At 48.9% G+C, this 25233-nt stretch overlaps 1 protein-coding gene across 1 annotated transcript; it reads left to right on the top strand.

Moving 5' to 3' along the window:
* The first annotated feature begins 2008 nt into the window (after nt 1-2008).
* Nucleotides 2009-21482, top strand: PLA2G4D (phospholipase A2 group IVD). The gene is made up of 21 exons (XM_045067943.1): nt 2009-2051; nt 2233-2309; nt 2389-2461; nt 2652-2788; nt 3364-3495; nt 4207-4247; nt 4613-4655; nt 5934-5997; nt 6324-6460; nt 7242-7352; nt 7480-7517; nt 7699-7834; nt 8151-8287; nt 9480-9702; nt 15446-15563; nt 15928-16065; nt 16299-16406; nt 16547-16735; nt 17000-17166; nt 17819-18005; nt 19107-21482. Exons 1-21 carry the CDS (start codon nt 2009-2011, stop codon nt 19331-19333), a joined length of 2526 nt encoding a protein of 841 aa, XP_044923878.1. The 3' UTR covers nt 19334-21482.
* The last annotated feature ends 3751 nt before the right edge of the window (nt 21483-25233 follow it).

The raw sequence follows: 25233 nt of genomic DNA, 5'->3' as shown, positions 1-25233 counted from the left end.
GAGGCATTTGCCTCATTCTCAGACTTTGCCAGGCTTCTGGAGCCTTGGCCCTGAGACCCAAGCTCAAGTCAGATCCGGTCAAGTAGCTCCAGACGGGTGCTCCTGGAGAAAACTTGCCTGGCTCAAGTCAGGTACCAGGCCATTCTGAGAAACATAGAGAGGGACCCCTTCATTGAAGGACAACACCTCCTGCCCCAGCCCCTGTCAGCCTGAGATCTAGAAGACCTCCTCCCCAAAACAAGTGGACACTGATGAAAATGCCCAGATGCCAGTCTGGCAAGACCCCAAGGCTGCAGGAGTGGGGCGGTGGAGGGGCTGGACGGCTCGGGCTCCATCTGCTCCTCTCATCAGCAGCTGGAGCCCCCAGAACCCAGCCCTGGAGGTTTCTGATGTACCTGTGTTCATCCTCATCTCCCCAGAGAAGGCTGGGCATCCTTTTCCTCTGCCTGCTCTAGACCCAGCCCAGGGACAAAACTGAAGCCCAAGGTGCAGCGACTCTGAGGGATTAAGTCTGCCCACATGCCTGGAAAGCATGTAGCCCCAGCGGATGCTGTTGGGATTGGTTGAATCCCCAAGATCAGACCCTCAACACTCAGCCTTCAAGTTGACTCCCGGTGCGCCTCAGCAGTGCGCCTCAGCAGTGGCCTCACCCAGCCTCTTTCCTGCTGGAACAGGGGCCTGGAGCCTGTCCTGGCAGCAGGAGCTGGGCTGGCAGGGCAGGCAAGGCCAGGCATCCGGACTTGCCCTGGGACTTGGCCTGCTCCAAGACCCGGGAGCATCGGATCAGCACGACTCAGGAGATACAGGGCCTGAGGCTGGGCCTGAAGTGTCCACTCCTCCTCTCTGCAACCTCCCTACCACAGTGGGTTGCTGGGGGCCAGCAGGGGAATAGGCAGCTTGCTCATTTTCCTTCTGCTGGTGAAGATCCCGTGGTTGGACTCCTGTATGGGGAACTCCAGCCACATCAGATTCCTTGGGTCACATCCCTGGTGATGGGCGGGGGCTGGCACCAAGCCTCTCCAAAGGGAAGAGGCTGGAGGATGCCCCGGGGTCCCTGCATAGGGAGAAACAGTGGCTGAGACTTCCAGCAGGGAGGTTTTCCCAGGAGTCTATGGGAAGGGACAGGGGCCTGGGGAGGGGTGCGGGGAATCCCGTCTGGAGAAGCCCTTCACAACTTTCATGGTCAGTCATCAATTAAGGCAGGACATTTCAACAGGGGAGGGGAAGACCCAGTGCCCTCAGGAGAATCTTATTAGTTAGTTAGTCAATATCTGTATTGGTCTAGGACATATCTATGAAATTCGACTGTTTAGGTATCCAGAGGGCAGTGGGGGAAAGTTGCATGCTTTTAACAAAGGAACAAAGTCCTGGGGAGACAGAACAGTACGGGAGGTGTGAGCTCTGATCTTGAAGACCTGGGCTTGAATCCTACCTAGATCACCCGCTAACTCTGTGACCTACGGCAACCTTTCTAAGCCTCAGTTCTCTCATCTGTAAAATGGGAGGAAATGAGAGTCCTCTCTTAGGAGAGCCAAGAGGATAAATCAATTTGGAATACATATATGCTTAGTACAGCACCTAGAAACAGAACAAGCCCTTAATAAATAGTAATGAATAATAATTATCTAGAAACTGCTTACTTTTTTGCTAAGCATTCTGCAGACATTAACACATTTAGCCTCTATTAATTAGTCCCACTATTTATGAGGAAATGAAGGCTCTAAGAGGTTTAGTGACTTGTCCAGGGTCACACGGCAAGAAAGCAGAGGACCAAGGTTTAGATCCAGATATCCTGTCTAGGAGTCTGCCTTGCCCACTCCACTCAACCTCCCTGAGTAATGACCCATCATTGTATCTATTGTCACAGCCTATCCTGTGATGCTCTGTGTTAGTGATGGTTTTAGAAATGATGAGAAATAGGGGTTCACCCTGGGAAAAATACCCTGCTAGGGGACAGTGGGCTTTCTGAGGTTGAGAGGCTCTTGGTGACCGGAGAGAGAAATGGGCAATGATGCTCAAATTAGATATGGTGACTGGCTGGAAAGGAGCAGGTGGAGACACTTTGTAGCCCACACAGGCTGTGGCTCCCGGGATGAGGGGGAGTCTGGGCTGCCTCTGTCCTTCCCCTGTCCTGGAGAGCACACAGAAGCTCAGAAGCAATTCTGTCCCCGGAGGGGAAGGGGTCCCACATATTCCACCCCTGTTTGGTCTCCCATGCCCTTCCTGCTGCAGCCCAGGACCACAGCCCCAAGGGCAGTGGTGGGCGAAAGCTGTTTGGTCCCCGGATGCCTGGCAGCATCACTGAGTGTGTCAGGAGAAACTTCAGCACAGAGGGGTGGGGTTGGGGACAGAGCAGGAGGGACTGAGCAGTCTGTTCTCTCCCTCTAGGGGGAGGCCTCTGCCTGCTGGAGGCTCACTGTGAGGGTCCTGGAGGCACGGAACCTGGGCTGGACTGACTTGTGTGAGTAACTGTTTCCTAGGTTCCAAGGGTGTAGAGATGACCAGGCCCTGTGGGAAAGGCCCAGGTGGGAACTTGGGGGCTGGGGAGGGCTGCCCGCAGTGGCCACCAAGATCATGGTAGGAACCATGGTGAAGCCCCTGGAGAGGAGTGTAAGGAATTCTCTCTTACTCTGTTCTCTTAACGTTGGCAGTGAGTGAGGCAGACCCCTATGTGACCCTAGAGCTGCCAACCGTCCCTGGAACAAAGTTCAAGACCAAAACAATCACCAACTCCTGTCATCCTGTATGGAATGAGACCTTCAGTTTCCTAATCCAGAATCAGGTCAAGGTAAAGGCCAGGACCACCCACCTAAGGACAGGCTATATCCTCCTATCGGAGCATACTTTTCCTCCAGAGCTCAGTCAGAGACACCGGGGAGGAGTGTCTTTGTTCCCAGTCCCGTGTGCTGTGTGGGAGAGAACGTGTGACCCCACCCTGTGTCTGAGAGCCTGATCTCTGGCAAGTTGCTGGTCCTCTCTAAGACCATCTGTGGAACAGCGGCAGTAAGAACCCCTTCCTAAGGGGGTTGTTGAGGTCAAATGAAATAAAGCATGGAAGACTCCTAAAACAATGCCTGGTACATATGGTGCCTTGGGGGCAGCAAAGGGGGGGAAGTGTGCAGTGGTGGGGAAACACTGAAAGAATTTTATATTTTATAAAAACAAAAATTAGCAGGGGAAGATTAGGAACTTTGCTGGATTTCCTTTTAATGCTTTTAAGGTTTACTATTATTTTTACTTTGAAGTACAAGGTATGGAGGCATAATAATCTTTTCCGACCCTGGGCATCAAGTAAGGGCTCAACAGGTATGAAGTATAGTAATAAGTAAATAATGTGCTAAGTTGCTGTTCTCGGGTCCCTAGAATGTTCTGGAGCTAAATGTCTATGATGAGGACTCAGTCACGGAGGACGATGCCTGCTTCAAGGTTCTCTATGACATCTCAGAAGTCCTCCCAGGCCAGCTGCTCCGGAAGACCTTCTCCCTGCGTCCCCAGGTGAGTGGAGAGTCCCACCCCTCTGCACCCCACCCCTCTGCCCTCCAGGCTGAGGAAGTTCCCCAGCTTCTCCCATCTGCTGGAATGCTGCTGTGTTGAATGTGTTCACAAAAGAGGGAAGCCCCTCCCAGGGATATTTATATTGTAGTAGGAAAGGAGAAGGCTTAACTGACTGTTACAGACTGAATCACTCATTGCAGAGATTTTAGTCACGGGAGGGAGGTTTCTGGTGGTGGTGAACTTCCTAATATCAATCAAAACCTGCGTAACTCACCCTTGCGGCAGTTGGGGGGGGAGCACTCTGTCACTCCTGCTCACTGCTTGCCTGTGGTGCCCTAGGCCTGCTTTATGAAGGTCTCTGCTCCTTCTCCAGCAGGGGAAGGCTGGGGAATGGGAGGGTGGGGTTCTGAGGTCAGGTCCCTCTCAAGAGGACTAGGGCATCCTTAAGCCTCTTTTGGCTTGTTCTCCTTATGTCCTCCTTCAGCCTTGCCAGGGAGAGAGGCCTGTTCTCTGCAGACTCATCAGCTGTGGCTAACTTGGGTAGGCAGCCCCTCTTTCCCCCAATTCTCATTTCCCACATCTGTAAAGTGGGAAGAGTGTAGTATCTCGCCTCCCTGAGCGACTGCTGGAGACGAAACAATGCATGGTCAAAGAACTGTGTCACCTCTAAAGATGTATAAATGTTCACGACTTGCTCATCGTTGATTTCAGGGACAGGAGGAGCTGGACGTGGAGTTCAAGCTGGAAAAAACGTGAGTAATAATCACACAGCCCAGGGAGTGCCTCAGGACCCAGGCTTTATATAGGGAAATGTCTTTGACCCAGATTCTCTGTCCCTCCTGCCCCCACCCCTGCCCGTCTGGGTCGGAGGGGAGGGGTCCTCTTAGAGCAATGAGGAGAGAAAGGTCACTGCTTCCTTGTCCACACTCTCCCTCTCTCTCCCACATGGCAATCTTCAGAAGCCCCTCCTTCCCCCTGAGTGGTATCCAGGACTTGGGGTCCCTTGGCATCACCCAGGGAGGCCCCATGGGGGCTTGAGGCTGTGCTGTGAGGGGCAGCTCAGTACAGGGACCTTTTGCATTGTCAGGCTGAGTTCCGGATATTCTGATTTTTCCAGGTCGGACTCTCCAGAAAACCTCATCACCAACAACGTCCTTGTGGTAAACCACCCTCCCCTGGCTTGTGAGGGGGAGCTGAGGGAGGGGTCCCAGAGCCAACACTGAGGCTGGAGGTGCCAAAGGGATACGCAGAGACAGAGTACTGTGGCAAGACCACTCAGGGCCACCCAGTTCAGTAGTTCCCCTGGGGCTGTGGTCAGGGGCTGGGGGCTGGGAAGGGCCAGGGCCTTAAGAGAACATGGAGAGGGGGAGGCCGAGACTCTGTTGGGGGGAGATTTGGGCCCAAGATTTGATGGCTGAGGGAGTGTCGGGGCAAATTGTAGGTGTTCCTGACGGGTTTCATTACCTGTGATGGACTCCTAGCTCTTAGCCTCAGAAGATGGCGGGCGACAGGCCAGCCAGGCCCAGCTGGGGTGTTAGCACTGCACAGCAGAGGCCCAGAGGAAGTTTCCAGAGCACTGCACTTCCAACCTGGGGGCTCTGGGACAGAGTCAGGGGTCAGTTAGCTCCTTCTTGAGACAGTGGAGGGTCTTGATCAGCACTTCTGAAACAGTGCAAGCTCACAACAAGTTCACAGCAACACGAACATGTGGTAAACAATGGATTAGAAGCTTTCTACTCAAAGGTCGCCAGCCTGTAACACAGGTATGACCTGGCAGCAGGGCCTAGTGTGAGGGAAGGAGGCCTCTACCCTCAGGGTCATACAAGGACCTGCTTGGTGGGCTAGTGTTACTTTTACAAACGCATGTTAAAATCATCATACCTATGGCAGCTGCTTTTTATCTGAGGTGCTGGAGAGCGGTGGTGGGCAGGTAAACTCAGTCAGACTGAGGGAGAGAGTCAGTCAGGAGCTGAGTGGGCTGTGGGCATCAGGTGACAGGCATGACAGAGAATGCAGTGGGCTCCTTTGGCAAGCTGGTCAGCTGGAGGACAGCTGGGACATTGGTCCATCATCCTGTAGGCCAGTGGTTTGTGTGCTACTGTTTGGGAGCAGTTGTGGGAGAAGGCACTCTCCAGGCTGAGCCTGCAGAGAAATACGGAGAGGAAAGAACGGTGCCTGAGGGTCGGGCGGCCTTCAGAGATCCACCAAGTTCAGCAGATCTTTGAAAGTTGGGGGGGGTGGTGCACAGGATGGAGGTGGGGCTTCCCCCCGACTGCTCCAGAATCAGAGGATGGGGCTGGCGGTTCTTCTGGTCCCACTCTGGTCCCACTTCCTGTTCAGTGTGTGGTGGATTGGGGACAGTGGGGCTCAGGGGGTGAGGTTGAGGGGACCTCAGCCTTCCCTGCTGAGCCCCCGGCCCACGATGTGATCTGCCCCAGGCCCGAGAGCTGTCCTGCCTGGATGTCTGTCTGGACCGTGCTGGGAGCACCACCACGGTCACGGGTGAGGCCTGCTCAGTGCTAGATGGAGTGGCTGGGACACCTGTGTGGGCCCTCTTTCTTCTTGCTCACACAGCATGAGGGCAACAGGTTCTCCTGTGGACTCGAGGGTCTTCCTGACCTGGGGGAGGGTGTGTTGCAGGAAGTGAGAGTCCCATGGGGGCTGTGGGACCCAGTGGGCTGGGGAGGGCCCATTCCAGAATCCTGGCTCTCCTGGTCCAAACTCCCAGGCCTTGCCCATGTCCAAGCAATACTGCCAGTTTCCTGGGGTCCCTGCTCGGATTCCTGGCTCTTGTTCCCCTCGTGCTAGTCTGCCCACTCTCTGCCTAGACCAGGACAAGCTGGAGCTGGAGCTGGTGCTAAAGGGGTCCTATGAAGACACGCAGACATCAGTGCTGGGTCCAGCCTCTGCCTTCTGCTTCCATTACATGGCAGCCCAGGAGGGAAAACTGAGTGCTCGTGTGAGGGTGGGTCCTGGCTTTACAGCTCCCTGCCATGGGCCAGCTCCAGCTGCTGCGGGCCCCTCTTAGGCCAATGCCAGGTGCCTGTGGCCTCGCCAGACTCCCCCAGAGAGGCACCAAGCCTTTGGCAGATAGGGAGAATCACCAGGAGCTTGGAGTGTGCGTGGGGACTGCCCTGTCTTGTCAGACTTTGTTTGAACCTTTCAGTGGCATCTGCCTCGATGGTCTTAGAAGAAATCCCCATCTCTGTGCCTCTGCATGGCCTGGTTCTTGCCCAGCTCTGCTGCCTCCCTTTGTTCTGTGCTCCCCCTCTTTCATGATGCTCCAGCCTATATGTCTCTTTTTGCTTTCCCAACACACCAAGGGCCTTCGGGGTTCTCCTCTGGCTGCTTCCCAGGCTGCCTGCTCTTCCTCCTCCTCCTCTTCTTCCTCCACTTCCTCCTCCTTTAGATCTCAGCCAAGAGGGGCCCTCCTGGACTCCCCATCTTAAATAGACCCCCCACACCACACCTTTGTTTATTTTTTCATATCACACTGCTTAGGACTTCCTTTACCACATTTTTTCTCCTGTATAACATTTGCTAACATCTGTTCGTTACCTATTTTGTTATCAATTCATATACACAACTCAGAACAAAAAATGTCAGCAAGTATTTTAATAATGTCATTATAAGTGGTATAATTATAATCACTGTAAATATTGTGATTATATTATTAGAGAGGGACTGTGTTCGTCTGTCTAGATACTCAGTAAGGATTGGTTGAATGAATGCATATTTCCTTCCAGAGCTCTTCAAGTAACAGCTGGAGTTCAGACGAGTCAGCTGGGCATCTCACTGTGCCCCTGAGGTCCTTGGCCGTAGGAAAGGAGGTGACCTTTCACGTTCCTACTACAAATGTAAGTGGCCTCAACTGGATGGGAAGTGCCAGTGAGAATAAAGATGGGGAGCCCAGGCCCCCAGGGGATACCCACATACCTCTCAGGGTTGAGAATATTCTAATCCAGTCTTTCACTTTGATTTCAGACCCCAGGAGTGAGGCTGCAGCTCAAGACTGAGGGCTGGTAAGGGACATTCATATCTGGGGTGGACGGTGTGTGGTGGTCATGAGGCAGGGAGTGCTGCGGAATGGGTGGCCCTTGGGGTTGAAAGCAAGGAGGTAATATGGCAGCTATCCTGGGCGTGGCCAGCCAGTGGCTGAGCTATGCAGTTCCTCCCTGACCTTCGGATCCTCTACTACCCCAGCCCTAAGGAGCTGGATGTGCACCTGGGCTTCGATCTGTGTGCAGAGGAGAAAGCCTTCCTGAGCAGGAGGAAGCAGGTGGTGGCCAAGGCTCTCAAGCATATCCTGCAGCTGGACAGAGACCTACAGGAAGATGAGGTTTGGGGTACAGGGGAATGTGGGTGCAGTACCTTCGACTGGCCTTAAGGAAGTACCTGAACTTTGCCCTCTCTAGACACTCCAGTCAACAGAGATGAGAGTGGCTGTGTGGGGGATGGCGGGGCGGGGGGGGGTGGTAAGCTGTGGGGTTCTCACTCCCTTTCGGGCCCCATCCAGGGCCGAGAGCTGTCACTTCCTGGGAAAGGGAAAGGTTGGCTGCTCTTGGTCTAAGTCTGACTGCATCAGGCTCAGGCCCCGACATCCCTTCCCTCCATCCTGGTCCTGGTTAAGCTGGTCTGTGTCTGTGTCAGTCCAGGTCCCCATTGTGGGCATTATGGCCACAGGAGGAGGTGCCCGGGCCATGACCGCTCTCTACGGCCACCTGTTGGCCCTGCAGAAGCTGGGCCTCCTGGACTGTGTCGCCTACATCAGCGGCATCTCGGGCTCTACATGGTGAGGGGCCTGGAGACTTGAAGAGCAGAGATGATCGGGTCCTAGAGGAGAATGGAGCAGACACCAGGGGAACCCCTCTATGTGTGGAAGTCAAGAGGGTGTGAGCACTACAGTCCGATGGGTGCCAGGTGGCTTTCTCAAAAGGGAGGAAGTAGGTATTACAGAGGTCCTCCCGTGAGAAGGGGTTAGAAGACACCCATTCCATGCTACTGGAGAGGGCTAAGGCAGCTGATTCAGGAGGAGCTGGGGTTTGAATCTCTGCAACACCCCTTACTGGGCAACCAAGTTCCCTTGATTCTCAGTTGACTCATCTCCAGAACAGGGTAATAGTAGTTCTTACTCCGTACGATTGTCCTGGGGCAGCCCAAGTAAAACACCTGATCTGACATGTGTTAGGAACTCCAAGTCAGTAGATCTTTTTTCTTTAAACATGATTATCTCATTTAAATCCTCATAACACTCTCTAGGGTAGGGTTTTTTTTTTTTTAATTTTTACTGTCCCTATAATATAGATGGAAAAATTGAGATGAAGAGGTACTATCTTAACCTCTTACTTAAAGACAAAATTGCCTTCCTATATACCCCACCCTGCCTATGATGAGGTGTCTTACTGAAATGTGACTCGAAGCAGTAAAAGGAGAGTAAACTCAGAGGATTTTAGATGACAGCTGTGGGCAAGCAGTCTTCAAGGGCTTCAGGACAGGCCCATGAAGATGGGTGTAGGGTCTAGATCTGTTCTGTACAATGCAGTAGCCACTAGTTATGTGGTTATGGGCCAGTTGAAATGTGGCTAGTCCAGATTGAGATGTGGTATAAAGATAAAAATACACAGAGAATTTTGAAGACTTGGTTTGAAAAAAAAATTATGTTAATTTTTTTATTGATTACATGTTGAAGTGAGAATTTGGGGGTATATCGAATTAAAATAATACTATTAAAATTAATTTTTATTGCTCTCTTACTTTTTCAAAATGTGGTTACTGGGAAATTTTAGATTATGTCTGTGTCTCACATTATGTTTAAATTGGACAGCGCTGATATGAGAGAAAGCCCTGAGACACATTTTCCAGATGGGCAGGGCCTTGGCTGCAGGAGCATCACCTTGGGAGAAGTGGGAGGGTGGGAAGGAGATGTCGCAGTGACCCAATCCGGGGCCTCTGCCTCCTGTCATACTGTCCCTTTATTTTCCCAGGACAATGGCCCACCTCTACGGGGACCCCGAGTGGTCACAGAAGGACCTTGAAGGACCCATCAAATATGCCAGGGAGCACCTGGTCAAGAGCAAGATGGAGGTCTTCTCTCCGGAGCGCCTAACGAGCTACCACCAGGAGCTGGAGCTGCGGGCGCAGCAAGGCTACCCCACGACTTTTGTGGACCTGTGGGCTCTCGTGCTGGAGTCCATGCTGCACAACCAGGTAGGGCACCAATGCTGGCAAGGCTGGACCAGCGTGCACCTGTGGTCCTGGGGCAGCCACGCAGTTAGCTGCTGCGCATGTGCATTTCCTACTGGGTGAAGGAGGCTGGGATCTGTGGGGAAAGGACGCAGGGGCCATAGTGTCTCAGTGGCTGCTGTACTTTGGGATCCTGCCTTTTTGAGTCAGGCTATTTTTCAGTTCATGGCCATAAAACAGAGATTTCTGAATCTCTCAGGAGCTTAGGGAAGAGTCAGTGCCAAGGTCAGTTAAGCAAACAGAACTTTCACTATGCTTATGTGGCAGTGAGATTGCTCGAATAATTTTTATTTTATGAATACTACAATATAGAATATCTTCTTCTGTATCTTCATGGTAGTGTTAAAAGCACAGACTCTGGAGCCAGATTGCCTGGGTTTAATCTCAGTGCCCCTTACTAGCTCTGTGTTCTTTCACAAGTTACTAACTTCTCTGTGCCTGGGTTTTGGCCTCTATTCAGTGGGGATAAGTGAGAATAGTACTTATCTCACAGGCTTGTTCTGAACACTCAATGGTCTTTGCTGTAGAGTTAACATTATTAGCTATTACATATATTTTTTAAGATTTTATTATATTCATTTGAGAGATAGCAAGTGAGAATACAAGCAGTGGGGAGAGGGAGAAGCCAGCTCCCCACTGAGCAGGGAGCCTGGGATCATGACCTGAGCTTAAGGCAGAGGCTTAACCATTGGAGTCACCCAGGGACCCCAGCTATTATATTTCTTTACTGTTTATTGTAACACCAGGAAGACCAAACTGAGCAGATAACATTTTTTATAAATTGCTTCTTTAAGGTAAGTTTAGTAAGTCAACTGCTTAATCTTACATCAACTGATACAATTACTGAAATCAGTTCTTTTGTTTCCACTATTGTTTTACCACATATAATTATCTGAATTAACTTGAAACAACTAAAACACACAAAAAAGTACCCTTAACATTTGTTATAAAAAAGTAAACCATCAAATACATTAGCAGAGGAATGATTCATACCTTCCTTATCTTAAGGCATCAGAAGTTTGACCAAGAAAGATTATCATGTAAACTAACCAAAAATGAATTACTTTGGATTTTTTTCTTTAATTTTTATTCTTGCTGGTAAGAGCAATGTTCCCTGGAAGTTACCAAACATTCTTATTTTTAATGTATTAGTTTAACAATATTTATTATATAAACAATAGTTATCATTAAATATTATAATAATCTTCAGACCTAAGAAAATGCATAAAGCATAAAGAATAATGTAATGAATATGTCCATTCTCACCAACAAGCCTAAGAAATATAATGTTACAGAAAGACTTGAAGCCCCTGTGGAAGCTTTCCCAGTCGCATTTCCCTCCCACCCCCAGAGGCAACCACCATCCTGAATTTGGGGTTCTCATCACATTTCTATCTTCAGTCTGTATACATGACTGGATTATATAATACATAACATATAATTATATAACATACTTTATTTACCTCTATTATATATTTTATTGTATATACCTTTTATTGTACATCCTTAAGAAAAATATAGTGTTCCTTGCAGAAATGGTTTTGAACAAGTCTCTTTGTGCACAGATGTTAGAGGTTCTCTGCACCTCGAAGATACATACCCAGGGTTGGGGTTCTTAGCCCATTGGGTAAATGCATCTTCAGCTTTCCTGCCTATTGCCAATTGTTCTCCAAAAAAGGTTTCATTAATTCACACTTCCACTCTAAGTGTATCCATGTTTTTTTCTCTACACGCTCTTCAGACCTTTAATTTTTTGTTCATCTTATGGGTGTCATACAAAAAAATTTTTTTTGTCATACAAAATTTTATTGTAGCTTCCCATTTCCTTGATTTTTAGTGAGACTGATAATATTTTCATGTATATTTCTCATTGGGACTTCCTCTTCTGTGGATTACCTACTGCAATCCTTTTCCATTTTTCTATTAATTCACCTCTAATATTATTTTGTGGAATGCCTTATAGATTTTTGGATATTAATCCTTTATCAGTTCTACTAGATTTTGATGCATCATTTTAATATAATCTGGTCTATCATTCTTTTCCTTTATGGTTTGTGCATTTAGAGTCTCCCAAGATCTTTCTCTCTCCTAAAGTTATAATCTCCTATATATTGTTATAAAAGTTTTAAAGATTTGTTTTTCACAATTAGGACTTAGTCTTTAATAGATCTTCAGGTATTATGTGAACACAAACCCAGTTTTATTTTTTTTCCATAGGAATAGCAAACATATTAAACTTAATACCACTTATTCTTTTTTCTCCACAAATCTGCATCACTACTTGTATCCTGTGACAGCCTTCATATATTTATGGGACTCTCTGAGCTCCCTTCCATTCTAATGGGGCTGATTCTCCAACATGGGCCAACACTGCACTGATTTAGAGACCCTGGGTTTGTAATGCATGCAGGTATCTAATAGAGCAGATTTACCCCCATTCGCCACCTTGGTTTTTCTCAACATCACCCTGGCTCCTTCTGGCCCTTTGCTCTTCTATACATGTAATAGAATCAGCTAGTCATGTTTCATGAGAGATGTTAGCATTTTTGTTGAGAGGCACCTGGGTGGCTCCATTGGTAAAGCATCAGACACTTTGTTTCAGCTCAGGTCATGATCTCAAGGTCCTGGGATGGAGCCCTATGTGGGGCTCCCTGTTCAGCAAGACATCTGCTTATCTCCCCCTCTCTCTGCCCCTCCCCCTGCTCTCATGCACACTCTAAAATAAATAAATCAATCTTTTAAAAAAAGAATTTTTATTGAAGTGGCATTTAATTTTTAAAACCCATGTAACTACTTGAAATATTATTTTATTAATATATCCTATGTATTCTTCAGATATGCTTTTAAAGTTCACGTTCAGTTGTGAACTTCTGCTAATTCAGTTGTGAATTATTAAAGACTTTTCTGCCTGGTGGTGGCAGTTAATTACTATACAGTTGGGAGAAGCTTGTTTTAACAGTTTACTTTATGAGGTGCTAAAAAATACAGTTTGATCTGAGGCTATAAATAAGACTTTCATTTAATTACCATTTGATCCTCAAGTAATGACTTAACAAGGTTTAAGGTACAAGGCACAAGGTTCATAGTCATTTTGTAAAAGACAAACAAGGTTTGGGGTGTTTTTGGTTCACAAGAAAAAAATCTTGTGGCACGAGCACCCATGTCTCTTAAAAAATTTTGTCTCAATGTTAAAGCTTTTCAATTTTTTTTTTTTTTAGTTATCATGCTTTATGTCTTAAAGCTAACATTCATTGTATGCTTTTTAAAACAATTCTTTAATCAGATAAATTTAGTGTGTATTTCAAATATAAGTTTTTGGATAAAAGCATTTATTATCTCTATTTTATGCCAATATACAGCTCCAAAAGTCATTTTAAATATCAGAAAATATAACTCCATAAGAAATCACAATTTAGTTAATATTATTATTACAGAAATAGTATACCCTGAACTTTACACAGAGTTTTATTAGCCTACACACTTCTAGAATACTGCTTCAGGCTTTGAAAACAAAACAAAAACATGCTTGTAAAATATACCAGTTATAATCAGTGCTTCTCAAACCATGTCTATCAAACTTTTTTCTTTTATCTTTTGCTAGCAAGCCCTGAAGTTCTTAGAAGTTGCTCACCATTCCTCAGGACGAAACTCATAATTTTCCTCTTATCTTTTTTTTTTTTTTAAGATTTTATTTATTTATTTGACGCAGAGTGAGAGAGCGAGAAATCACAAGCAGGGAGAGCAGGCAGAGGGAGAGGGAGAAGCAGACTCCGGGCTGAGCAGGTAGTCTGATGTGGGACTTAATCCCAGGACCCTGGCACCCTTTTTTCTCTTGTCTTTTCCTGAATTAAGGTCTTACATGTTTTTCTTCAATTCTGGCCAAAAAGGTTTTGGCTTTAGTGCCCCCTGCCCATACAGTGCCTAGACCATGTCAACACATCGCCAACACCACACCCAGCTCCCACATCTTCTGGGGACACTTGAGTCATCAGAGCGGTGACCTGCAGGGCTGGGAACACTCATTTGGAAATGGGGGTGGGGGGATGGGGGCGGGGCTTGGAGCACCTGCCGCTGCTGGTGAGCTTTATTTAAAAGGAAAAAGAATACAGTATTATTTCAATAATACTGTATTTCAGTATTTCAACTATTTCAGTAGATGGAGGGGGTGAGCTGACCCTTTTCCCCCAGGTCAGAAACGGTGCCTCTGGAGTAAAAGGACACATTTCCCCTCGTCTTACATGTCAGAAGAGCAGGCAAACAGGATTCCCGAATCAGAAGACTTTGAGAAGGGAAATCACAGTTATTAATCAAGCTCCCTCCTTCTTCAGTACCCACACACACTCACAGCTGTGGGTCTGACTTGTCGCTATGGTACAGAGCGCCAGGGGCTTGAGCTGCATTGGGGGATTTTTTTCCTGTGGTTTCCCTGTAACTCAGGTCCTGCAGAGTACTCCTGCAGAACTTGGGGAGGGGGCGCAGGAAGAGGACCCATCAGTGACAGAGGGCTGTGGGAGGAAGACATACACCGGGGAATGCAGGGTCCTTGCCATGGGTGTGGGAGGGGGACTCCTCATTGGGAAGGTGGGGCTAGAATCCTGGGACACACACTTGGCTAATCATCAGAATCATCTGGGGAGATTGAAGAACATTCCTCAGTGGCTTCTGCTGATTCTCAGAAGTAACCTAGTCATCTATTTAGCACATCCTCTGGGTAAATCAGTTGATAAGGGCAGATCAGGCAGTTTGGGAACCTCCAAGGTCTAGCTGCTGAGTGAGGTGCCTTCCAGTTCGGAGAGCCCCGAGAGAGGGCCTGTGGGTCCGTGCTACGTGTCTCCCTCTGTCAGAAGCAGCCTGTGGGTCCGTGCTACGTGTCTCCCTCTGTCAGAAGCAGCCACAGCCTGGGGCAGGCTCTCTCCCAAGGGCGGCTTCAGGCAGCCACCACCATTAACCTTGCTGATACTGGACATGAACCCTATTGGCATCTCTGGTCCGGAATGGAATGAGACCTTTCTCTGCCCCAAGAACTCTGGAGTGCTGTCCCAAAAGGCAAACCATAGTCCCTGCCATCAAGGCAGAACTGGGTATTTTATTGAAGAGAAAATTGGAAACAGAGGCAAGAATAAACAATGGGGTACAACTTCATACTGTGCAAAGCAGGAAAGAGGGGGGCAGGTAAGGGAGAGCCAAGGATGCCTGGAAAGCATTTTGGAGGGGCTGAGACTTGGACTACATTCATGTAAATCTAGAAGGGGCAGCCTGTCCCCTGATGGAGCTTATAGTGTATATTGTAAAAGGGGATCCCTGTGTCCTTTCTGGAAAGCACTGTGTGTGTGTGTGTGTGTGTGTGTGTGTATGGTCTGTGCATCAGTGTCCCCATCCCCTCCACCCTTCAACCCATAAAGATGGGGCCACGGACCACAGGAGCAGAGATTTCACTCCTGACACCATAGTCCTTGTGAATGGCATTCTCTTGAGATACGCAGTGTGCAACCTCCTTAGCCTTACATGGCAACCCCTGCCTTTGGTCGGAATATGGGAATGGGAGTGAGAACTGGATGGGTGCACCCACCCATGCCATCCAAAGTCCAATGGAGAGCTGCCTCCTCACCCTCAGCCTCTGCCCCCCTCCACTCCACGCAGTCCTGGTGGAGTTACTGCCTCTAGGGTGCTCCCAGCCACACCTAGGCCCTCATGCCTCCCACCTCAGGTGATGGACCAGAAGCTGTCGGAACAGAAAACAGGACTGGAGCAGGGCCAGAACCCTCTGCCCCTCTACTTGAGCCTCAATGTCAAAGAGAACAATCTGGAGACCTTCGACTTCAAGGGTACAATCTTTAGCCCTGCCCACTAACCCTCACACACACACACACACACACACACACACGCATACACGCATACCACCCTGTGCACGGGTCTTTAGAGAATTCAGACAGGGAACTTACACAGATTGCTCAGCCTTCTGGAAAGAGAGGCGGTTCTGATGGGCTGATGAGCCAGGCAGCAGAGCTCATGGACCTGGTGGGGGGTGTGGTGGGGGATGTGGTCAAGGGGCTGGGTGTGGGGATGGTCAGTCCAGGAATCAGCCAGGCAGGGAGAAGGCTGGGGGCAGCATCATTGGCCCCTGTCAGAGCTGGGGCGCTCCCCACCCCACTTGCCTCTCATTCCTGCCTCTTGCTCCTATTCCCATAGAGTGGGTGGAGTTTTCCCCCTATGAAGTTGGGTTCCTGAAGTATGGAGCCTTTGTCCCCAGTGAACTCTTCGGCTCCGAGTTCTTCATGGGGCAGCTGATGAGGAAGCTCCCTGAGTCCCGGATCTGCTTTCTGGAAGGTGAGTGATGGTTACTCTGAAGATTGTGGCCGGTCCTGCGCCAGGCCTCCCTGACTGGGCATGATTCCTGTGCTCAGGTCTGGCAGAGCCCCCAGCAGAGGGGGTGGTGGGACACTAGGGTAGGGCTGTGAGAGCAGCCCACCTGCCTCCCATTTTCCATCCCCGCCCTCTGTGTGATGGAAGGCCAAGTGCTGAGGCCTGAGGCTGACTTTTGTCAGGGGGTTGGCCTTCAGGTATCTGGAGCAATATTTTGTCCCTGAACTTGCTGGATGTCTGGTATGACCTCCTCAGCTCTGAGGACACCCGGAAGCAGCACCTCAAGGACAAGATCAGGAACCTGGGTAAGAAGCGAGGCAGGAAGGGGAGCCTGGGCTGAGGTGGCTTCCTCTTCAGATGCTGGGGGAGGGACACTCTCCGAGGGGAGCAGGCCCAGGCATTTCCAGGCCCTTCACCTGACCAACATCTGTTTCTCTGAGCCCAGAGGAGTCTCCTGCCTCCTTGAAGACCTCGTGGCTGGAGGCCTCATGGCTGCAACCCGGGACGGCACTGGCCAAGGCGTTTAAGGGCTTACTGACGGGTAGGCCTTTCCACCAGCACAGCTGCAACTTCCTCCGGGGCCTCCAGCTGCACCAGAACTACTATAGCCAGAAAGACTTCTCCACCTGGGCAGGTAAGGGCCCCCCCCCCACCCCCCGCCATGTCTCCCTAGAGAATAAGCTTGGGCTTCCGGTGGGGACAGAGACCATGGTTAGGACTGGCAGAGGACTTGGGGGTGGGTGAGTCATGGCATACCCTTCTGGGGTCGGCCTGCAGAAGGTCTTGGGAAGGGCTGGGTGGCGTGTCCTCACAGAGAGTGATGCCAGAGGACAGAAGGGGACATGGAGGCAATTGCAGTGTGGCCGAGGAACTGACTGTCAACTGCCTCCCCCATCAGACTGCCCGCTAGACTCCACTGCTAGCCAGCTAACCCCTCAGGAGCCCCAGCTCTGCCTGGTAGATGCCGGCTACTTCCTCAACACCAGCTGTCCCTCCATGTTCCGGCCAGGCCGCAGGCTGGACCTCATTCTCTCCTTCGACTACTCCCTACCCTCGTCCTTTGAGGTGCCTCTGGTTGCCCCATGGGAACCCCAGACACCCTGTGGCCAGGCCATGCTCCAGGGGCAAGCCACTGGGCCACTGACCCTGACCTCCTGGGCCCCCAAGGGGAGGGAAGGGTGACAGGCTCTGACTCACAGACTCCTTGGTTGGGAAGGGCTATGGAGGTGCTGGGGTGCTGGGCTCCCAGGACAGGTGGACAGGGAGGAAGCACCTACCCAAGAAGAATCTGCGAGGAGATCCTGACCTGTCCACAACCATTACCTCAGGGTATCTCTGGGCACTCAGGAGTAGGGCGGTATGGGGGCAGGAATAGGGCTCTGGTACAGAAGTGGGTCCCTTACTGAGGCGCTCAAGGCTCTGTGGAGTTGCATAACCTAGCAACAGAATCCCAGATGGAACAGAGTGCTAGGTCTCTGCCTCCCCTGAAGATACTAACCGAACAACATTGGCTGACCACTTGGATTCATTGGAAGTGAATGCTTCACCTCCCTCTGAGGAGACACTGGGTTTTGTAACTGGACCACACACAGGCCAGGACCAGCTTGTTCCAACATGGAGCAGTCCAGTTGGGCTGGAGCTCTAGCATTTTCTAGAGCACTGACCTGAGATGACCAGGAAGTAGCCAGTTCTCTCTGGGCCCCCTACCCCCAACCAGGCACTGCAGCAGACTGAGGCGTACTGCAGGGCCCGGGGACTGCCATTCCCTTGGGTGGAGCCCAGCCCTCAGGACCAACACCAGCCACCAGAGTGCCACCTCTTCTCAGACCCCTCCTGCCCTGATGCCCCGCTCCTGCTGCACTTCCCTCTGGTCAACGCCTCCTTCAGGGACCACTCAGCCCCTGGTAAGGCATCCCCTCCCTTCCTCCCAAGCCTGGCAGGCCAGACCCTCGGAGGCATGGCCTTCGAGCTTCCCGGTGTTCCCATGGGGACTGGCAGGCGGAGGGGTCATCAGGCTAGTTCCACCCAGTTCTGGACCCGGCAGTGTGCTGATCTCTGTTGGGGACACCATGTCCCTGCAGAGCACTCTGCTGGCAAAGTCACAGTGCTGCTGTCCTGTGTCATGACCCCAGGCTCCCCTGCTACACACACACCCCTGCTCACCTCAGCTGTACCTGGCCTCCTCTGCTCTCCTGGGGTGGTGTGTGGGAATCCGGGCCTCCAGAGGCCTTCCTGCGTCATCCCCGTCTGCAGCCATCTCCACCCTGGCTTGGCACCACGTTGTTGGAGGGCCAGGTAGCTGGGACCGAGAGGCCCCCCACCCCAGGCTCTCAGATTCTCCTGACGTTACCTGAGATTTCAACTGGCTTCTCCCTCCCACCCCAGCCCTTCCTTCTCAGGAAGCTGGGCCTCTACTCTGGGGGTCCCTGAAATGTAAAACCTCATCACTATGCCTTCCAGACTTGCTTCCTGCCAACTGGTCAGACCTTTCAGGTGGAGAAGCCTCACTTCTTCTGGGTGTTATTCCTGGCTTTCTGGTTCCTGCTCTAATTCCACACCTTCCAGCTTTACCCTTAACAGGCTCAGCCAGCATCTTAGAATTCTCTCTCTCTCTCTGTTTCAACAAAGACTGCTTCTTAAAAAGCAGAAATCCCTTTGGTTTTCAGACTCCTGTTTCCATCATGAGTTTTAAGAACCCTTCACTAGGATGACTGACTCTGGTCCAGCCGTTTGCTCCTTGCCCCGGAAGGTGAAACAGATACCACGGTGTTGCCTCAGGAGTGGGAGTGCATTGCCACAAGGAAGTGTGGGGAGCAGCAAACCCTTCATATCTCTACCTACTCTCCACATTTCTCTTTCTGGGCAAAGGACACAGAGGCCTGGGGGGAGAGCAAGGAGCCCTTTAGTGAGGAGCAGCCCACCACTTTGCCCAGCCGCAAGGTGTCCTCCTGCCCATCTCTGGAGGCCTCTGGGTCCTAGTCTTAATCCCTCTCACCCCTGGGCAGGTGTCCAGCGCAGCCCTGCAGAGCTCCCGGCGGGCCAGGTGGATCTCACTGGGACCAACTCGCCCTACTCCCTGTTCAACATGACCTACAAGGAGGAAGACTTTGATCGCCTGCTGCAACTTAGTGACTATAACGTGCGGAACAGCCAGGGTGCCATTTTGCAGGCCTTGAGGACTGCCATGAAGCACCGAGCCCTGGGGGCCAGGCCTCGAGCAGCGCAGAATTGAGGCGGCTCAGGGACCCCAACTCTCTGACAACCCTCCAGGGCCTGGGGGTTTAACCCAAGCACTGCTGGGTAGGACCACCGCTCTCGCTGGGCTGTCCACCCCTGGGCTGCCTCTGCAGCAGTTCTCTCGGCCCAGAAGGGCTGCACGGCACCCCAAGTTCTTCCTCACTTTCATTGCTGGCTTGAGAGGAGCTGGAAGTAAACTCACCAGACCAGTGTGCAGCATAGCTGGTCTGACTAGAAACATGTTCCCATGCAATGACTCTCATGCCAAACAGAACAGATTTGGGGTACAAGCTGCCAGTGTCAGACCAGGGGTAGGCAGGTCAGGGCCTGACTGAGAGGTGGCTCCAGGCATCAGGAATCACACTGTGTCCTGAGAACCTTTTCTTCGTCCCCTCCTCCCCTTTCTCACTCTTCTTTGATACTATCTTTAAGCAACTATAGCGACCCATAGTCCACACACAACATGATTCATCCTTCTAGAAAGTATGACTGATGGCTTTTACTACATATTCAAAGAGTTGGGCAAACCTCCCACAGTCATTTTGAGAAGATTTTTGTCACCCCAAAAAGAAACCCCTCACCTCTTAGATGTCAACCTCAACCCTCCCTCCCCAACCTTATGCAACCATTAATCTACCTTCTGTTTCTATAGATTTGCTTCTTGTGGGCATTTCCTATCCATGGAATCATACAATATGTGGCCTTTTGTGTCTGGCGTCCTTTACTCGGTGGGATGTGCTCAAGGGTCATCCACGTGGTAGCAGGCGTCAGTGCCTCATCCCTTTCTGTGGCTGAATAAAAGACCCACGCTTACCTGATGGTCACTGGATAATGGACCCTTGGGTTGTTTCCACTTTTTGGTCATTCCAAATAATGGTTCTATGAACAGTCATGTACAAGTTCATATGTGGAAAGTGTTTTTCATTCTCCTGCATGTCTACCTAGGAATACATTTGCTGGATTATAATGTAATTCTCTGCTTCACCTCTTGAGGGCCTGCCAGCCCATTTTCCAAAGCTGCTGCCCCATTTTTCTATTCCTATCAGCCTTATACTGGGGTGCTGATTTCTCCACCTCTTAGCCCCCACCTGTTGTTGTCTGTCTTTTGATTTCAATCATCGGAATGGTTGTAAAGTGGTATCTTATCAGCATTTCCCTAATGACTAATGATGTTAGGAAACTTTTTGTATACTCTAGGCCTTTTGTAGAGCTTCTTTAGAGAAATGTCTATTCAGATCTTTTGCCCATTTTCATTGGATTAAGTGTCTTTTTCTTATTAAGAATTCTGTATATTTTCTACATACAAATCCCAGACCCAATGTATGATTTGCAGTTTTTCTCTGCAAATCAAGTAATCTGTGGGTTACCTTTTCGCTTTCCTGAGGCTATCCTTTGAAGCACAGAAACTTTCTTACTTTGATAGTGCCATTTACATATATATGTTTTTTGCTGCTTGTGCTTTTGGTGTTGTATTTAAAAAACCATAGTCTAACCCATGGTTATGAAGGTTTACACCTGTTTTCTTCTAAACAGGTGGCTTCAGCCCTTACATTTAGGTCTTTGATCCATTTTGAGTTCACTTTTGTATATGGTGTGAGATAGGGGTTCAATTTCTTTCTTTGGCATATGGGTATCCAGCTATCCCAGCACCACTTGTTGAAAAGGCTATTCTTTCTCCCACTGAATGGTCTTCAGGGAGGGTTCCCTGAAAATCAGTCACCTGTGGATGTGAGGGTGTATATCTGGACTTATTTCATTGATCTGTTTGTCTATTCTTACGCTAGACCACACTGTGTTGATTACTGTAGTTTGTCATCAATTTTGAAATCAGGAATTGTGAGCCTTCCAACTTTGTTAGTAGGCATGAACAAGGGTTAAGCAGTTTGCTCATCACTAAGCTCAAAAGTGGCAAAGCCAGCACTGGAACTGGAAACTTTAAAATCAAGCTAGGCTTGGGGCATGTGGGTGACTCAGCCACTTAAGCGTCTGACTTTAAGCTTAGGTCATAATCTCGGGTTCCTGGGATCAAGCCCTTCGTGGGGTCCTGGGGTTACATGGGGTCCTAGGGTTGGGCTCCCAGCTCAGTGGGAGTAGACTGCTTCCCCTCTGCCTTCCTCCCTCTACCCTTCCCTCTGCTCCTCCTCTCTGTCTCTTTCTCAAATGAATGAATAGAATCTAATAAAATAAAATAAAATAAAATAAAATAAAATAAACATACCTAGGCTTCTAACTGCTATGCCACACTGCATCTTTGCGTCCTTACTTCGTAGCATGCCCTATTGTACAAGGAAGAATTAACCTTACCTAAAGAGCGGTCTGGCCTTGGCTCTCGGCTACTGAGAGGGTGATCTCTTCACCCCTCGAATGGCCTACCTGATAGGAGTGTCTTTGTGTGTCTAGGGTTCTGACTGCTGCACAGCCTTACAATGTGATTTGTGATGGGAACTCTGAAACAGTTGGTATACATTCTCACCTCCAGAGGAACTGGAACTAAAGCCATGAGCCTGACATCCCAGAGGGATTGGAGACCAAAGGTCAGCCACATGGGCAGGATGTGATTGAGCCCCAGTAAAAACTCTGAACACCAAAGGGCCAGGGGAATGTTCTGTGGGTACTGTCACACACTGTGGCTGGATGGGGGCCACACCACCCTTGATTCTGTGGGGAGGGAATGACTGGGAGCTCCATGTTTATTTAAACCCCTCCTGGACTCTGTCATGTGCATCTCTTCCTCTGGCTGGTTTCAGTCTGTGTTCCTTCACTAAAATAAACATTAATCCTAAATCCAGAGCTTTCCTTAGTTCTGTGAGTCATTTTAGCCAATTATCCAACCTGAGGTCCCAGGGACCCTGGAATTGGCAGCCAGCTGGCTGGGAATGAGGGTTGTCCTAGGACCCTGAACTTGTGGCTATTAATCTGAAGCCAGGACTCTGTTGCATGGTGGCTCTTCCCTCAGGCAGCAGTTTGGTGAGCTCCCGGGAAGGTGGGGTCAGAAGGCCTGGGCAGACTCTCACCACTCTTGTTCAACATAGTATTAGAAGTCCTAGCAACAGCAATCAGACAACAAAGAGAAATAAAAGGTATCCAAATTGGCAATGAATAAGTCAAACTCTCTGTCTTTGTAGATGACATGATTCTTTATATGGAAAACCCAAAAGACTCCACCCCCAAACTACTAGAACTCATAGAACAATTCAGTAACGTGGCAGGATACAAAGTCAATGTACAGAAAGCAGTGGCTTTCTTATACACTAATAATGAAAATACAGAAAGGGAAATTAGAGAATTGATTCCATTTACTATAGCACTAAGAACCATAAGATACCTGGGAATAAACCTAACCAAAGAGGTAAAGGATCTGTACTCGAGGAACTACTGAACACTCATGAAAGAAGTTGAAAAAGACACAAAAAGATGGAAGACCATTCCATGCTCTTGGATCGGAAGAATAAACATTGTTAAAATGTCTATACTGCCTAGAGCAATCTATACTTTTAATGCCATTCCGATAAAAATTCCACCGGTATTCTTCAAAGAGCTAGAGCAAATAATCCAAAAATTTGTATGGAATCAGTAGAGACTCTGAATCGCTAAGGAAATGTTGAAAAACAAAAATAAAATGGGGGCCATCACGTTACCTGATTTCAAGCTTTACTACAAAGCTGTGATCACCAAAACAGCATGGTACTGGCATAAAAACAGACACATAGACCAGTGGAACAGAGTAGAGAGCCCAGATATAGTCCCTCAACTCTATAGTCAAATAATCTTCGATAAAACAGGAAAAAATATACAGTGGAAAAAAGACAGTCTCTTCAATAAATGATGCTGGGAAAACTGACAGCTATATGTAGAAGAATGAAACTTGACCATTCTCTTAGACCGTACACAAAGATAAACTCAAAATGGATAAAAGACCTCAACGTGAGACAGGAATCCATCAGAATCCTAGAGGAGAACATAGGCAGTAACCTCTTTGATATTGGCTACAGCAACTTCTTTCAAGATATGTCTCCAAAGGCAAAGGAAACAAAAGCAAAAATGAATTTTTGGGACTTCATCATACTCAAAAGCTTCTGCACAGCAAAGGAAACAGTCAAGAAAACAAAGAGGCAACCCATGGAATGGGAGAAGATATTTGCAAATGACAGTACAGACAAAAGGTTGATATCCAGGATCTATAAAGAACTCCTCAAACTCAACACACACAAAACAGACAATCATATCAAAAAATGGGCAGAAGATATGAACAGACACTTCTCCAATGGCTTCTCAAATGGCTATCAGACACATGAAAAAATGTTCATCATCACTAGCCATCTGGGAGATTCAAATTAAAACCACATTGAGATATCACCTTACACTGGTTAGAATGGCCAAAATTAGCAAGATAGGAAACAACATGTGTTGGAGGGGATGTGGAGAAAGGGGAACCCTCTTACACTGTTGGTGGGAATGCAAGTTGGTGCAGCCTCTTTGGAAAACAGTGTGGAGATTCCTCAAGAAATTAGAAATACAACTTCCCTATGACCCTGCCATTGCACTACTGGGTATTTACCCCAAAGATACAGATGTAGTGAAAAGAAGGGCCATCTGTACCCCAATGTTTATAGCAGCAATGGCCATGGTCGCTAAACTGTGGAAAGAACCAAGGTGCCTTTTAACAGACAAATGGATAAGGAAGATGTGGTCCATATACACTATGGAGTATTATGCCTCCATCAGAAAGGACGAATACCCAACTTTTGTAGCAACATGGACGGGACTGGAAGAGATTATGCTGAGTGAAATAAGTTAAGATGAGAGAGTCAATTATCATATGGTTTCACTTATTTGTGGAGCATAAAAAATAGCATGGAGGACATGGGGTGATAGAGAGGAGAAGGGAGTTGGGGGAAATTGGAAGGGGAGGTGAACCATGAGAGACTATGGACTCTGAAAACCAATCTGAGGGTTTTGAAGGGGCGGGGGGTGGGAGGTTGGGGGAACCAGGTGGTGGGTATTATAGAGGGCACCGATTGTGTGGAGCACTGGGTGTGGTGCAGAAATAATGAATACTGTTACACTGAAAATAAAAAATAAATTAAAAAAAAAAAAGAAGGCCTGGGCAGACTGGGCAGTGGGGAGGACTATCCCTCAACTTTGCAGCTTGGGTGATGCAGTGCACCTATGTTCTGGGGAGTGAGAGGAGCACAAGTAGGAAAAAAATAATAATAAAAGATTTGTTCCATTTCAGGAACTTTCCCTAAAGCCAGAGAGAGGGCGGAGGAGTTCCATGCAGCCTCGAGTGGGCTAGGCTGAGGCTCAAGGCCACACCTGGTGCATGAGGGTGCATGTGGGCATATGAGTGTGTCTGTCTCCCCCTGCCCCCTCCCTTCCAAACCCATGATGAGTTGATGTTATTCCAGCTTCCCTGACTGCCTGAGGTCTCATCAGCCCATTCTAACCTGAGTGAAGACTGCAACTCAGGCACCCACGGACTCCAAATCAATTGTGCAAGCTCCTTGCTACAGCCTGTGGGCCCCTCGTGGACCAGGTCCAGAGCTTTCCGCAGGGACAGGAAGGCCCTATAAGTTGCCCCATCACTGCCCTGGGCCTGTGCTGGCAATCTGCTCTCTGCCCAGCACAGGTGGTGGCAGTGGGAATACCAAACAAAGAGTGAACTGAGAGATAGTTCATGTTCCTGTCATAGTCTATTTAACAATGCATAGAACAAATGAGAATAATAATATAAAAGAAAATAACTTAAAAATTGGTAAAATTCAATACAAACTCAAGATTGACGAAAAGTTCTTTATAAATTAAGAATAGAAACATATTCACTTAACCTGATAGGGGGTATCTCTGATGGTTAATTCTGTCAACTTGGCTGGGTCACAATGCCCGGATATTTGG

Source organism: Mustela putorius, unplaced genomic scaffold, assembly GCF_011764305.1.
Source record: "Mustela putorius furo isolate JIRA1106 unplaced genomic scaffold, ASM1176430v1.1 tig00003898_pilon_pilon_pilon, whole genome shotgun sequence".
Classification (NCBI taxonomy): domain Eukaryota; kingdom Metazoa; phylum Chordata; class Mammalia; order Carnivora; family Mustelidae; genus Mustela; species Mustela putorius.
Note: the sequence above shows the minus strand (reverse complement) of the source record. Positions and strands in the feature narration are given on the sequence as shown.

Coding starts and splice junctions, on each gene's coding strand:
- PLA2G4D (XM_045067943.1), top strand. CDS start 2,009: ATGATGCTCAAATTAGATATGGTGACTGGCTGGAAAGGAGCAG. Junction 16,066..16,298: donor CCGGATCTGCTTTCTGGAAG/GTGAGTGATGGT, acceptor GTTGGCCTTCAG/GTATCTGGAGCAATATTTTG. Junction 17,167..17,818: donor CCCTACCCTCGTCCTTTGAG/GTGCCTCTGGTT, acceptor ACCCCCAACCAG/GCACTGCAGCAGACTGAGGC.